Source organism: Salvia miltiorrhiza, chromosome 8, assembly GCF_028751815.1.
Source record: "Salvia miltiorrhiza cultivar Shanhuang (shh) chromosome 8, IMPLAD_Smil_shh, whole genome shotgun sequence".
NCBI lineage: Eukaryota > Viridiplantae > Streptophyta > Magnoliopsida > Lamiales > Lamiaceae > Salvia > Salvia miltiorrhiza.
The window spans coordinates 50,032,406-50,046,636 of NC_080394.1; the positions used below are offsets into that span (position 1 = coordinate 50,032,406).

Consider the following 14,231-nt stretch of genomic DNA (forward strand, 5'->3'; position numbering starts at 1 on the left):
AACAAATAAGCAAGTTCATCTCAAACTTCAACACAACATATTTGGACACAAAATCGATGCGAATGATGCTTATAATTAAGTATGATTAATTTGAATAATTATGTTTATGTACTTTCAATTAATGTAATTTTAATTTTTGCAATGTAATTTTAATTTTAGTAATGTAATTCGAATTTTATTAATATAATTTTAATTATTATTTAAAATTATAAAATTATTTTATTTTATTATATTAGATAATTTAAATTAAATATATAATTAAAATATTTAAATGATATACAAATTATAATTAATATGTATTTAAATAATTTCCACCAATCAATTTTATTTACTTTCTACACAAGTGTTTCATTCTTTTTTTGGCAATATATTCTCTTTTTATACTTAATATTTAAATAATTTTCACCAATTCATTTTATTTATTTTTTTACATATTTTTTATTTTTTGTACTAAAAAAGTAATGAGAGTATAATATAATGGGAGGAAGGGAGTAAGAAATTAGTTTATTATTGGAAAAAATGTAAAGAGAAAAACTAGGTGATTTTTTAACGCTGGGCAGTTCGGAAACTGAAGGGTGGAGTTTATGAATGGAGTCGCCTAACAACAAAAACACAAAATTTTACTAACAGTTTAGGGTTCCAAAATCAGAAGATCAGATCACATTTCAAAATCGAAGTCTACGCTCCATTTGATTTTCGATCTCCCAATACACAGACGCAAAGGAGAGAGAGGAACCGGAAATGGTGAGGGAGGTATCGGAAAGCTGTGTGGAGAGTTTGCTGGCGGAGATAGTGTTGTCGTATTGCTCAGGCTTCTACGCCAACAAGCCCGAACTTGCAGCGCGGAGGATCGAAGCCATCGGCTTTCAGGTCGGTCACCAGTTAAGTGAAAGGTTAGTTGGTATTCTTCAATGATTCGATTGTCAGATTCCAGAAATGTGATGAATTGATGTCCTAAATTGGGAATTTTCATGGATTGTTTGATTTCCACATCTGTTATGCATAGCCCAAAGAGATCACCCTATTTTTGATCGGTTGAAGCAACCTAGATGTCGATTCCGACTTGCATTTGCGCAAGAATTCGTCGAAACTTAAATATGAGAATTGACTTCAGCTAATCAAGTTTATCATTGTTTTCCTTGAGCTTGTTTCGTATATCCTGAGTGTTTGGTTAGAGCAATTTGCTTGAAGCAAAATCGCATTACAACTGAAATCCGAGCACCTGACACCCTTCACTGATACTAGTCGTTGATTCATATGCACAGCATAAGTCAGTCGCTCTTGTAGTAAGATATGAAACTAATTTATAATTTCAATGCCGTCATTCATGTGTTATTTGCCTGAACATAATTTTGTATTTGAAATACTTGGGTAAACAACGGTGCCTAGTCAAGTTTTCTCTAGAGTAGTCCAGGTAAACCAGATCAAATCAGGCGTCTTTGTACTCTGTTAGGAAAATTTCTATGTTTGCAACTGTTAGATGAAGTTTCACTACAGGGCATCATCGTGCATATAATGGAAATGTGGAATATATTCTTTCATTATGGCTTTGGCCCCGGATTAAGTTTCAAATTGAGAGCTCATATATGTGAAGCCAATCTGTGCAGTTGAATTTTTTTCTTTTACATAGGGTCACCTATAAATAGAGTGTGCATATTCTATGAGACTAAACATGACGGGGCTTGCTATCAGCCAACTGGGAACTCTGATTGAAACATTGCTTGTTGATGAGATTTTGTTGTGACAATATTGTCCGAATTAGTTATTAGACTTGAGCACCATCTTAACCTTGTGTATGATATATCATCCTTGTGCATTGGTGTTAATTAGTGGCCAACAGAAATTATATCTCCGATGGTAAAAAGTATGATGACTAATAATGGTTGAATGTCATTGTCTGATATAAGATGAATACCAAAGGATTTCTAATAAGGGAAGAATGTGCATTTGAAAGATTGAAGTGGGATTTTGATTTCATGGTTATAAAGCCAAAGATGTTTAGGGTGGAGGAAATTGTACTGGATTTGAGACATACAACTATTCTGCAGCATTTGAACCTTGCAATAGGATTGATATCTATCTGTAATAAATGCATGATGTATAGATAGAAACTGTTGGACGTTAACAGATTTAGTGCTCGTTTGGTTCAAACAGAGGAATGGAAAGGGAATGGAATCAAATAAAGAAGTGGAATGGTAACAATAACCATTACTTTTATTAAGTGTTTGGTTTAACAATGGAAATGAATCATTAGTAAGGGATTCCCTTTCTTCTGTTTCCCCTTTATTTTGAGGGGTAACAAATTGGGTGATTGGGTGACCCTTAAGTAAGGGTGATGGTTAACTCATTGCCCAAACCAAACAACAAGTAATGGATTCAATTAATTGAATCCCTTTCCAACCTCTAAAAACACCCAACCAAACGTGGGCTTGGGGGAATGACTCAAATTAGCATTTTTCCTCACAGCATATCAATTTTCTTATCTGTCATGGAGTACATGATAATTTCTCACTTTACAAGCTGAGTTTAGATCATTATTATCTTTATCTCAGTTACTCAGTATGCATTTCTTTCAACTAGTCATTTCCTCTTTATGGCTTTTGTTCCTAATAGGTTCTTCTAAATTCAGTACAAACAAATTTCTTTTTGAGAAATAACTTTTTATCCGAATACAGAATGTTTATCACTTCATATTTTTCATCCTCAGTTTTTCATGTTTCCCTCTCAGGTACACAATGGATCGACCAAGGTTCACCGATAACCTGGAGGCCATCAAGTTTATCTGCAAGGACTTTTGGTCTGAACTCTTCAAGAAACAGATAGATAACTTAAAGACAAATCATAGAGTATGTACCAGAATTTGAACACGGCTTCATATTTACTCAAATGTGAAAATTATGTGTTAAAACTTAATTTTCTTCGCAGGGTACTTTTGTATTGCAAGATAATCGATTTAGATGGTTAGCACATATGTCTATTGACCCATCAGTTCAAGCATCTGGCAATATTCAAGATCCTTCAGCAATGGCGGAAAACAAATCAGCTCAGGCTACTGGAATGCACCTATACTTCCCTTGTGGAATTATAAGAGGAGCACTGTCAAACTTGGGAATAGCATGTGCAGTTTCTGCAGATATATCCAACCTCCCAGCATGTGAGCTTATTACCTTAAAATTACATTCAATAATTGGAGCTATATATAGAGGGGATACGTTAGTAACTACATGAATGTTCGTGCGTAAATGATGAAGCATGCACTTCTTTACCTCTACTTATCAATAAATTTTGCACTATATTGCAAAAGATTCCTGAAGGTTATTTGTTTCACTCTTCCTTAAAACGATGCACATTGTCAAGCCCTTACACAGTGATGCACTGTCAAGTCTTCGTCTAGCCTCTACAATCCTGCTGTTGTTGCTTTGGTCTAGGCAAATATCTTTTCCTCTATATCTGTACAGAATGCTGACTGCGCTTGGCTTCTTGTTCAATAAAAGTATGATCTACTATTATTTTCTAAACGAATGACTAAACATTTTGAATGTCATACTGTCCGAGATAGATCTAGGGGTCCTAAGTTTACCTCTGATTTATTTTTCCTCCATGATTCTAGATCAATAGTTAATTGAGTATGTTATTTGCAGATTTCATTTGTCTCTCATGTACAAAGTTTGGACTTCATGAGCTTTAGTTTTTAGATTTTTTTTTTAGGTGGTCTATCCTCCTCTAGCGAGTCTTTTATCTGAAGTGCACTCCATTTTCCCCTTTGTGGTCTTTTCCTTCTTTCCTTTTGTGCAGTTCCTTCGAAGAATCACACTTTAACTGGTTATAACTAAGACAGTTAGGTCCCTGGTCTCCCGGACTACCGTTTCACAATGCCTTTATATGTTGCATTTTTGTTTTTGGGGAAGTTTTACTGTATTCCGTTTCCGTCTTACAAACCTGTAAATGAGAGCTTTTGTTTCCGAGGCCAAACCTAGTCATACCTGACATTTCTATCATTTTCTAAAAATGTATGTTTTCTCTTCATGCAGGTTCTTTCGTTATCCGAATAAAAGCCTGATATGATAGTCCATAACGGGGCTGGAGATGCTGGTTGATGCTTGTGTTCGAACTTTTTTTCTTTCTTGCAATCGGACATCATAATCTGTAGTATAGCACCTACCCTATTTTTGTGTTAATTAAGCAATGACTAAAACGTGATTGTTATTAGAAAACTGGTTATTTTGATCTGCGGTGCCTTTCTTTACTAAACTTCGGTTTTGTAAAGTTTACTTTAAATTTTTGGAAAGATACATAATGATCTTCGAAAAGTTCCATGTTAATGTTCTCTTTTTCCTGCTTTTGTGAGCAAAGGATCAAGCCTGCAGGTCACAATTGTTTGTGTTTCGTTGTATTTGTCTTAAAAATTATGTATTAACCTTAAAAATTATGTATTAACGCATAAGATTAACTCGATTTGTTGAATCTTATCATATACTCCCTCTGTCCCCTATATTTATGTATGAAATATTTTGACACGAGTCTTAATAAAAATGGTTCTATATGGAGGGTATTGATAGTGAAGAAAATGTCACATATAAAGAGTATCGATAGTAAAGAAAGAATCCCACATTAGAGATAAAATTATCAAATTAGTGTCTAAAAATAAAAAGTGCATATATCTAAAGAACATATCAAAAAGGAAAGAAATACATCATCTAAAGTAACGGAGTGAGTATAAAGATTAAATTCGAGTTTTGAGTAGCTTTTAAATTCCATGTGTAAAAGAGGATAAAGAATCGGAAGGTCCAGTTGCTCACCCATGTCGAGCACTGAAGCTGGTCAAAGGAACTCAACATTTAATCAAAAAGCATACACAAGAAATGTTTTTCAACATTACTTATTCATTGATGCTGTGATCCTATATAAAATGTTCCTGTGACTAAACATTCTAAATTTATGAAAGCAAGAATTCACTTTCATGGCAGAGGTTGCTGAAATGAAATTCTGCTATACACAGACATGGCCAGAAAATGGCATGCTCATTGCAAGGGTTTCGCCGCCTTAAATTTCTAAGCTACAATTTCGCCTTTAAAATGAATCCTGTTGCTACCGGAGCAAAACGAATCAGAGGTACAAGTCAGCCACAAGCTGAGTATCACACCGAAAATTCACTTCTCTAGTTCTGCAAAGGCTGGAGTTCCTGCTCGGCTACAACTGAATCAACGGGCTTGTACGGGACTTCGGCCCGGTTCTGGTTCCTTCTCCAGATAAACCACCCCCCAGATCCCAGTAGTCCAATTAGAACCACTACAACAAATGCTATGACTAACGCCAAGTAATGTTGTTGCCACCATGTCCTGGACAAATGCAATCATACTCATATTTAATAACAAAACTTGATTATATAATTTCTCAGTCTTACATGATTAAAACATATACTGAGAAAATGAATGATGCCGCTTCGTATAATTATTGCCAAAATATATTGCCCCTTCAAAGAATCAAAAGTAATAAAATTTGAACTACATGCAATAAGCGCAGATTTGAGTGAATGTAAGTAATGTTTCAGCACATAATAGGAAAATGTTATTATCCACCAAAGACACAAAAAAAAACGCTCTTTACAATTCATAGAAAAGTCAACAGCTGGAGCCTATTTTCCCCAGAAAAAAGAATTGCCACACCTTGGATTAAATGAAAAACAATAAAAAGACCATTTCAATTTACCTCTTAGTTGGCGGCTCCATGCTCCAATCAACCAATTTGTAGCTTCCAAAACTATCAGGGAGATGCAACTCATTTCCACTAAACCTGGATACAATATGCTAACAAAAGAATAAAAAATGTTAATATAAATGGTGCTAGCTCCTCATAACCAAAATGATGAAAATCTTCTCCAGTATAAACAATCTTTACCATAGCAGTAGCATTAGAGATATACTCATCAGATTGTGCTGGAAAAATAGCCCATCTTAATAGGGTCTCATTCCCCCCGGAAGTGTAGTTCGTCAACTGAACCTGTGATAGCACACATCTCAAACATAAGTTGCAATCTGAAGGTCACTGGATTAAAATTCAAAGACTAAACCACAAAAGTCAAAAACTATGGTAATTAATGCAAAGAATACAGTAGTACCACAAAAATCCAATTTAAAAACAAAAAATAAAAAATAAATTCAGTAATTGTACTACATACTAAAACCCCTAAAAATCAACATATTGTATTGATCTACCTGAGAAGGCTGAACATCTAAATCCTTTGCAATGAGCTGAGAAAGTTCCGAAATGTGAGGCTTCAACTCCGTGTAGTTCATGGTCAACAACAAAGAGAATTTTATCAGCCTGACCTTAACTTCCCCTGCACATTAAAGGATACCAAATGGTAAGTTATAAACTAGTCTAATTTGGCTCTCATAAACAGATGAACAATAATAGTAACATATGAAACCTGCAGTTTTGGGTTGAGGGGGTCCAGTTGGCGCAAGCTTAGGAGCCATGCCCGCGGTTGAGTTCACCTCATCTGTGTCTGAAGGAAGAGGTGTGTCTGAAGGAAGAGGTGGCGAGGCAGGCGATAAGTGAAGTCTCTCCCACAATTCGGAGCAATTGGTTTTCCAGAAACCAACCTTTTCATGTTCACGGTCATATGTTACAAGTGTATTCCGGACAATTATACCTGTGCCACAAGAAGAGATACATATTATACCCATCCTTCAATAGTATAGTTTAGACAACATGATAGACCGGACAGTACCTCCCAAAAGAGTGGTTGACTCCTTTCCATTCTGAAAGATCCCAAGACAGTATGCACCATGCATCTTCGAGTGCTGTATGCCAGAAGAACAAGAATTAGTGACCATAAAAGATAACTTTATTCAATGCTAAAAGCAGCGTATATATTATGTTATTGATCATTGTGCATCACATTACTAACAATGTGGGGATAAAATGAAAGGGACTTACCCTGAATAAATAATTTTCGGGAGCCAACAACAGCTTCTGTCCATTGCCAAATACCATTTCAACGGACGGAAAAGCTTTTGATAGTTGTGCAACATCACTGGAGTAATATCAACACTTAACATCACTGGGTACAAAATATAAGTGATAGGAAACTAATCTAATGAAAATAATTTTACCTTCCAGCACCTGAGAAGCAGATATCATTATAGTTAGGGTCGGGACCTTGTATTCTTTTGAGGGACTGGGTTTCCTTCAAAATCTACATGCAAAAATGGGAGTTTAGCAAGAAAAAACATCTCTCGAGACTTCCAAAAGTAGAAATCCACAAAATGAATACTACCGCTGCTTTAAAGGCCTCAAATGCTGCTTCGGGAAGATAAGCATAGGTTGTGCCACTATCCAGTACAGTTCCATGTTTGCCATCAAAAACCTTGGAATTTAGGGGCAGCTTTTTCCCAGCAACATGAATCTCATTCAGCTCGAGATTGTAATATGGACTGTTGCCATCCCGAAACTAGAGTAAATGTGTGAGATGTATCAAGTGTACTTGTTAGGATAGAGCCTAACACTCAATTGTAAAACTTCAAAAGTCTTCCTAAACGTACCTGCGAACCGGGTCAGAATGTGTAAAAGTCATTTCATTAGGGGGGGAAATTCCTCCAAGAACCATTGAACCACCACCCACATCCATTCCACCATAGCACAATGAAAATGAATCACTGATTACACCTTTCTCAACGAGCTGATCCACAATACTCAGATCTCCACGACCTAAACCCATTATTCCATCCGCATGTTGATTGTAAAGATCCCCTGTTTCCATATTCTCACATCCAAAAGTAGCTCGTTGCGGTTCTAGATCACTTAGATTGCCAAATGAAATTATGTCAACTCCCAAGACCCCACTGCTAGAACTCATTTCAGCATATTGCCTTTCATAAATACATTGTTCTCTATCAGTATCACAAGTGCAATCAATGTTGCACTTTAGAGGTTCATAGGTGCTTGACAAATCCGGTTGGAACCTCGGATCCTATTAAACGTAAGAGATCTCAATAAATTGGATAAAAAAATACAAAAAAGCGTAATGTAGATTGTATAAATGCAAGTGTAAATTAATAACTACTATAAGGCTATAAGCAGCAGACATGCAATTACCCAAAATAGTATGGATTGTAGCTAGTGCCCTATTGAATCATTAAGTAAGAAATGAATTGAAGGTAGTCCTAACACAAAATGAGGAAGAGAGGAAAATAGTGTCCAATAAACTAAAAACTCACAAGAAAAAGTGCAGTGAATTCAAAGGTCAAGCAAAACATATCATACAAATAAATATAAATGCTCCCCATTTTAGTGAAGCTATGATTCCCCCTTCTCTTTCAAGTTGGCTACCCTTTAGAACATAAACCACATACCTACTCATCCACTCACTATTTCCATTTTGTCTCATTTGGTGGAAGCATAATTCTATTCATCAGTTGGATCTCAAGGGATACGATAGTAACAAATCAATGTTGGGGAAAAACAGAAAATGAGGCAACAATATTGTTCTCACTTTAATTGACACATAGTATATCATTTACCAGCTATAAAGACCATCTAAAGTTTTGATTGGTACAAATCAATTACATGCTCAATCATCACAAAATTTAATTTCAAGATCCATATCCCGCAATACAATCAAAAGATTGAAACTAGAAAGGAAATAAGAGAAGCGCTGAAATTTAGCAAACCTAACGGCAATTTCCAATCGCAATTGCAGCCACCAAACCAAATGGAAAAAAAAAATAGAGAGAGAGGGAGAGCAAACCTGATGCTTTCCACACTGTTCACAAGTCGAGCAAGGAACATAAGTAACAGTACTCCCAGTATCAACTATGAGAGCGAACCTCTGCGGCGGCGTCCCGATCCACAGCCGAGTCGTGTAATACCTGCAGCGCCGCATAGACAAATAAATAATCAGATATTCGAGATCGGATCTGGCATCGCAGAAGAAAATGTCAAATTGAAACAGAGAAGAAGGCGCAGACCCGTTGAGGAGGAGATCGTCGTGGAGAGGCATGCGAGCGTTGGGAATGGTGCGCGCGTGGAGATGGCGACGGGAGAAAAAGTCCTCCTTGAGGCGGTGGCTGTTGCGCTGCTTGAAAAACAGTGGCAAGATCATGGCGTTGCCTCTACTACTCGTGTTATTGACGAACGCAATCGAATGGAGATGCGGAGAATTCGATCGAGATACAGCGGCGGAGACGGCGGTGGTGAAGAAGAGGATGGCGAGAGTTAGTACCCAAGCCATTTCTTAAGGCTGGGGCGGGGGCCACCGTTGATCGATTGCGCTGCACCGGTGGTCTGCCGGCGGAGGAAGAGAGAGAGCAGAAGAGGGGAGAGAGGGAGAGAGAGAGATCCCGCTGTAATGTGGAAGAGATTTTCTAGTTTTTTTTTTTTTTTTTCTCAAGTTGACTTTGTATGTTTTTTTTTCAGTCGAAATTTAAGCAAAATTTGTACTCCCTCCGTCCGCCAAAATTATGTAAAATTGATTGGGCACAAGATTTAATAAAATTGGTGATGATTTTGATGTAGTGGAGAAAGGGTCCCACCACTTTATGAGATGTGTGGTTGAGATTGAATTTGAGGTGAGTTTTTTGTAAACAAAGAATGTTAGTAAGGATAAAATATTAAAGAAGATATTGGGACCATTGCCTTAAAAGGAAAGTGACATAATCTTGGCGGACGCCCGATATAGTAATTTTTACATAATTTTGGCGGACGGAGGGAGTAAATATTATTCGAGGAATGCAATTTTGTACTCTTCTAGCAAAAATTGTAAATACTTAGGGCGTGTTTGCTGCTCCATATGGGATTAGCCTATATAGTTTAAATTTGATTTATTTAGCTAGAATCGTGTGTATTGTTAATACTTAATTGTGTTTGCTAATTTAAAAAGATTAAAAGAGATAAACTTAAATCTATTTTGATAACCTAAATTAAGATATGGAAGATAGTGCAGATTAATGAATCGTGGGCCACTAAGTACAAATTTGCCCTCAAATAATTCACAAATTACCATTACAATTTACAAACGTGGGAAACAGAACCACGCATATAACTCTCATTGCTATGAAACAAAGGACTCATAAATCACGCAGAGAATAGGAATCGAAAGCACTACAACATGAGCTCCGCCCAAACGCAAGGTGAGTGTCCAATACTTCATTGAATTTGTTGCTATAAAACGTGATGCATCCATCCTTAGTGCAAATGAAATGAATTCTATAAAACGTAAACAAATTTGCAAATAATTCGCTCATGCTTTCGTAGAACTTCTGGTTTCGAATATTAATATGAGAAATCGTGTTAGAGCTGTTGAAATCGTGTTAGAGCTTGCTGCTGCAGAGACAGTGCAGATTGATAAAAAAAATATAAAGTATATATATATATGTGACATATAACGTGTGATTGTGTTTAGTGTTCATATCGGGTACAGTCTGATGCTCTATACTTTGTATTGTCCAATAATCATAATGCAAAACAGGTACCAGTGGCGTCGTCCGCGGTGGTCGGATAAATAAGACCGACCAAACGCGTCATAGTTGGTCGAGTAGAGAGGAGGAGGCTCTTTTGGCGGCGTTGAAAGAGTTAGTTGTGCAAGGTTGGAAATCCGACAACGGATTTCGTGCGGGTTACTTGAATAAATTAGAGGAGGCAATGAAAAAAGAGGATCCACAGACCGATTTGAAAGCTATGCCACACATAAATTCAAAAACAACGACGTGGAAGAAGAATTACAACTCGTTATGTACCATGTTGGATGTTACTGGCGTCGGCTTCAACTTGGATGGCAAGCACATGATCGATTGCACTAATGAGCAATGGGAACATATTGTGAAGGTCAGAAGATGTTTATGTTTTGGTTTTTCACTTTTTGGTGTGTATCGAATTTGTCTAATGCACTAATTTCTATCGTAGAAAGATAACAATGCACGTAATATGAGAAAAAAAAGTTGGCCCTACTTGGAACAATGGAGTGAGATTTTCGGAAAGGATAGGGCCACCGGAGATGTCGCGGAAGATCTAATGGAGGCAGCGCGTCAAACGTATCACAATATCGATCTCACCCAAACTGAGGAAGTCAAGGGTGATTGCAATGTCTCGCTAGATGATCTTAATGAAAGCGGACATATTGATGACAGTGTTAGCCAAACACACAAACCCGAAGCTGGAGTACGTGTACCGAGCAAGAAAAAAAAGAATGGTGATGATAGGATGTTCGAGGCGATGACCGAGATCAGTCATAGTACGAACACCAGACTTGACACGATTGCAGGCAGAATGGGCTATGATTTTGATGTTTCCAAAGCGAGGAAAGACGTCTTTGCTCAACTTGGATCAATCAATGGCTTGTCCAAAAAGGATAAGTTCAAGGTTGTTGATTTACTTGTAAAAGAAACTGAGCGCCTAGATTTGTTTAGTAGTCTATCGGTTGAAGAAAAGACGGATTACGTTCACTACCTCATTGCGGAGAAGTTGAAGTAGACACGGTGGAAGTATTTTGCCGCGATGCCATTGTCTTGTAGGTTTAAGTTGCTTTTATGTTGCTTTTATGTTTGAATTGATCTACCCTATTCGAATAGTTGAACTTACATTGGAAACTTAGATTTAGTCATTATTGTTTATGATTAGTGACCATTTTTTTATGGGAATTTTTACATGATATTATGCCATATGATTTATAGATGCTTTATATGATATTGATATTTCTATGATGGGTATTGTATCGGGCAGTTGGCGTGCTGTTTCTAGTCACTTTGTTCTTGCTACATTTCTATTTTTTATGAAATTGATATTTCTGGAATCGCAGATCGTATTTGGAATAATCTCATTTCTATTTTTTAGCTACATTTCTGGTTTTAGATTTTGATAGTAGCCATGAATTGTTTTTGGATTGATTGATACAGATTCTTGTTTTTGTACCCCAGATCTTGTTGGTTTTATTTTCTTTTTGTTGCCTTTCTGGCTTGGTTGATCGGTATATGAATTAGCAATGATGATGATGATGATTTGCATTTCCTTCATTCAATTCACTGCCAGCTCCCATTAAACTCTTATTTTATATGGTATATAGAAAGATATGATGCAAGTTTGTGCATGGTGTTAGGATTGAAATCAAATCAGTTTTTATTATGGGAAAAGCATGCAAATTAAAAGAACAAATTGAAAGAAGAATCCATTAAAACGTGTAAATTCGGAACTTTAAGGCAAGAAAATTATGCCTCTATCTCCACGGACTCTGGGACGACGCGCATGAGCTGCCCTTCCTGCCCCTATTCTGTTTTTCGGTAGGCGCAGGAATGAGGACAATAATTGAAAGGAGCAAATTTGTGCAAGAATAATTGCAGCAAACACGTACAACTACTCACAGATGAACACAAACTCACATACAAATTACAAACAAATTGATAATAATGGATTACAGCATATACCGTTCACAAATTCCCGGAAATAGTTCGGCAGAGGATCGACCGACAGATTTTGCGGCGTCTTCTTCCTGGGCGATTTGCGGTTGCTTTGTGGAAGAGGGGGGTGCCGCTGTGATTTACTGCGTGATATTTTGTGAGATTTGAGGGCAAAAAAGAGAAAAGAAATCAAGATTAAACGATGGATACCGTATCTGAGGGGGGGTGGGGTTTACGTAATCTACCGTAATCTCTAATTTTTGGACCGGGCCTTACATAATCAAGGGCTTAATGTGTTAACTTAAAAGACTACCATCCACCAATAATAGTCAGTATTATTATGCTAATACTGCATAAACCATAGCAGCAAACACGCCCTTATAGTAACATATGTGGAGAGACAATTGGTAAAAATTGCAGAATGGAGTAAATTTTTAACACATATACGTAGTCTCAATAAAATTGTGTTTTTGCAGTCCAGGTTGATTATTTTGATTCCTTATTTTTATATTTTCGTGTTTAATTTGTGTTTTTTACCTAAGAAATTGTTTAATTTTGATTTTTTGTATAACAAAAGTATAGAATTCTCAATTTCGTTTTCCATTTGTTTTATCTCGAGCAATTACAAGCAAAGCGAAGAAAGAGATTGGTGAGGACAATATTACTACTCCCTCCGTCCCAGCTTTTAGTATCCAACTTTCCTTTTTTGGCCGTCCCACATTTTAGTATTCATTTCTATTTTTGGTAAAAGTAGGTGGGGCCCTTACTCCACTTTAATTATTTTAACTCTCACATAAAATGTGGGACCCTTATTCTACTCACAACACATCAATCACTTTATTAAAACCCGTGTCGTTCTCAACTGGATACCAAAAGCCGGGACGGAGGGAGTATTATATTCGGTCTACTGTTCAATTGCGGGCTTCTTGTTATCTCGAGCCGTCCTCAATACATATTTAGGCTACCAAAGATGGTATAAGCAAGATATATTTGCTAGGGTTAATATGCAAAAACACCCCTAACGTTGTCACCCAACTACACTTAAGCCCCAAACCTAACGTTGGTAGCAACTAACACCCAAAGGTTCATTAAGTATTATAATTAAACCAATACACAAACAATTTATTTAACAGAGTTAAGACTTCATTTTTTTTAACATATTATTAAAGAGGACATGAGAAATAAAAGCGGGAGTTCAAGAGACAAATAGATATCTCCCCATCTTCCTCAAAACATATCAAACGCAGAACTCAAAAACCCTCCTTCACATACTCATAAATTTATTCACGCGAAAGAAGATTGTTATGGTACAAAGCTTCACATTTATGCACTAATCTCAAACGAAGAAAGGTAAGTCTTTGCTAAATATATTCTTTGTGTATTTTGTAGTTTTTGTCATGTTTAAATTAGATGATCGAAATTCATACCATTTGCTCCAGCATGGTGATAGCCTCTAGATTGAAAATGTGTTGCATCGTCAAATCCATACGAATGGCCCGCATTCTATCCCATGAGAAGTTATATAAGCCAAGAAATCTATCATCATAAGGTTCATCCAGTAAATTCAAAAGATAGTCTATTGTCTTTTGCAAGATTGACAATGGACGAATATTAAGGGTTCTGCTTCATAAAACTGGAGTCAGTGACTCATATTATTCATGAACTTTCTGAAATGACACTACGCTAGTTGTTGCGTGCTTTTCTGACATTAAGATGAAGCATGTTCCATGGATCAGCATGTTTAAATTAGATGATCGAAATTCATAGACTTCTCTGATTTTGCTCTTCGATTTCTCTAATTTGGTGAGATAATAAACTTCTTCTTTTTTTATTTATATT

General features: G+C 36.6%; 3 protein-coding genes across 4 annotated transcripts; 2 read left to right on the forward strand and 1 right to left on the reverse strand.

Annotated features, from left to right (window-relative positions):
- Window positions 1-502: 502 nt before the first annotated feature.
- LOC130998867 (uncharacterized) lies at window positions 503-4,310 on the forward strand. 2 transcript variants are annotated; one of them, XM_057924290.1, is made up of 4 exons: window positions 503-893; window positions 2,729-2,846; window positions 2,926-3,154; window positions 4,032-4,310. In XM_057924290.1, exons 1-4 carry the CDS (start codon window positions 742-744, stop codon window positions 4,058-4,060), a joined length of 528 nt encoding a protein of 175 aa, XP_057780273.1. In that variant the 5' UTR covers window positions 503-741; the 3' UTR covers window positions 4,061-4,310. The 2 variants fall into 2 exon arrangements, with proteins under 2 accessions (XP_057780273.1, XP_057780272.1); XM_057924289.1 differs by having other exon boundaries at window positions 515-893; window positions 2,926-4,310.
- A 553-nt stretch (window positions 4,311-4,863) lies between these two features.
- LOC130998868 (aspartic proteinase 36-like) lies at window positions 4,864-9,443 on the reverse strand. The gene is made up of 12 exons (XM_057924291.1): window positions 8,973-9,443; window positions 8,753-8,873; window positions 7,548-7,975; window positions 7,283-7,439; window positions 7,119-7,201; window positions 6,943-7,039; window positions 6,734-6,806; window positions 6,431-6,655; window positions 6,216-6,340; window positions 5,899-6,000; window positions 5,710-5,807; window positions 4,864-5,339 (listed from the first exon to the last, which is right to left on the reverse strand). Exons 1-12 carry the CDS (start codon window positions 9,233-9,235, stop codon window positions 5,159-5,161), a joined length of 1,953 nt encoding a protein of 650 aa, XP_057780274.1. The 5' UTR covers window positions 9,236-9,443; the 3' UTR covers window positions 4,864-5,158.
- Window positions 9,444-9,785: 342 nt separating this feature from the next.
- On the forward strand, window positions 9,786-11,760 carry LOC130998869 (uncharacterized). The gene is made up of 3 exons (XM_057924292.1): window positions 9,786-10,133; window positions 10,472-10,827; window positions 10,906-11,760. Exons 1-3 carry the CDS (start codon window positions 10,112-10,114, stop codon window positions 11,470-11,472), a joined length of 945 nt encoding a protein of 314 aa, XP_057780275.1. The 5' UTR covers window positions 9,786-10,111; the 3' UTR covers window positions 11,473-11,760.
- The last annotated feature ends 2,471 nt before the right edge of the window (window positions 11,761-14,231 follow it).

Excerpts from the sequence above, each read along its gene's own strand:
- LOC130998867 (XM_057924289.1), top strand. The coding sequence starts at position 742 with ATGGTGAGGGAGGTATCGGAAAGCTGTGTGGAGAGTTTGCTGGCGGAG. Across the intron at positions 894-2,728 it reads GGTCACCAGTTAAGTGAAAG|GTACACAATGGATCGACCAA; the intron begins GTTAGTTGGTAT and ends TTTCCCTCTCAG. Across the intron at positions 2,847-2,925 it reads ACTTAAAGACAAATCATAGA|GGTACTTTTGTATTGCAAGA; the intron begins GTATGTACCAGA and ends TTTTCTTCGCAG.
- LOC130998868 (XM_057924291.1), bottom strand. The coding sequence starts at position 9,235 with ATGGCTTGGGTACTAACTCTCGCCATCCTCTTCTTCACCACCGCCGTC. Across the intron at positions 8,874-8,972 it reads GACGATCTCCTCCTCAACGG|GTATTACACGACTCGGCTGT; the intron begins GTCTGCGCCTTC and ends GCGGCGCTGCAG. Across the intron at positions 7,976-8,752 it reads AACAGTGTGGAAAGCATCAG|GATCCGAGGTTCCAACCGGA; the intron begins GTTTGCTCTCCC and ends TACGTTTAATAG.
- LOC130998869 (XM_057924292.1), top strand. The coding sequence starts at position 10,112 with ATGAGCTCCGCCCAAACGCAAG. Across the intron at positions 10,134-10,471 it reads GAGCTCCGCCCAAACGCAAG|GTACCAGTGGCGTCGTCCGC; the intron begins GTGAGTGTCCAA and ends AATGCAAAACAG. Across the intron at positions 10,828-10,905 it reads AATGGGAACATATTGTGAAG|AAAGATAACAATGCACGTAA; the intron begins GTCAGAAGATGT and ends TTTCTATCGTAG.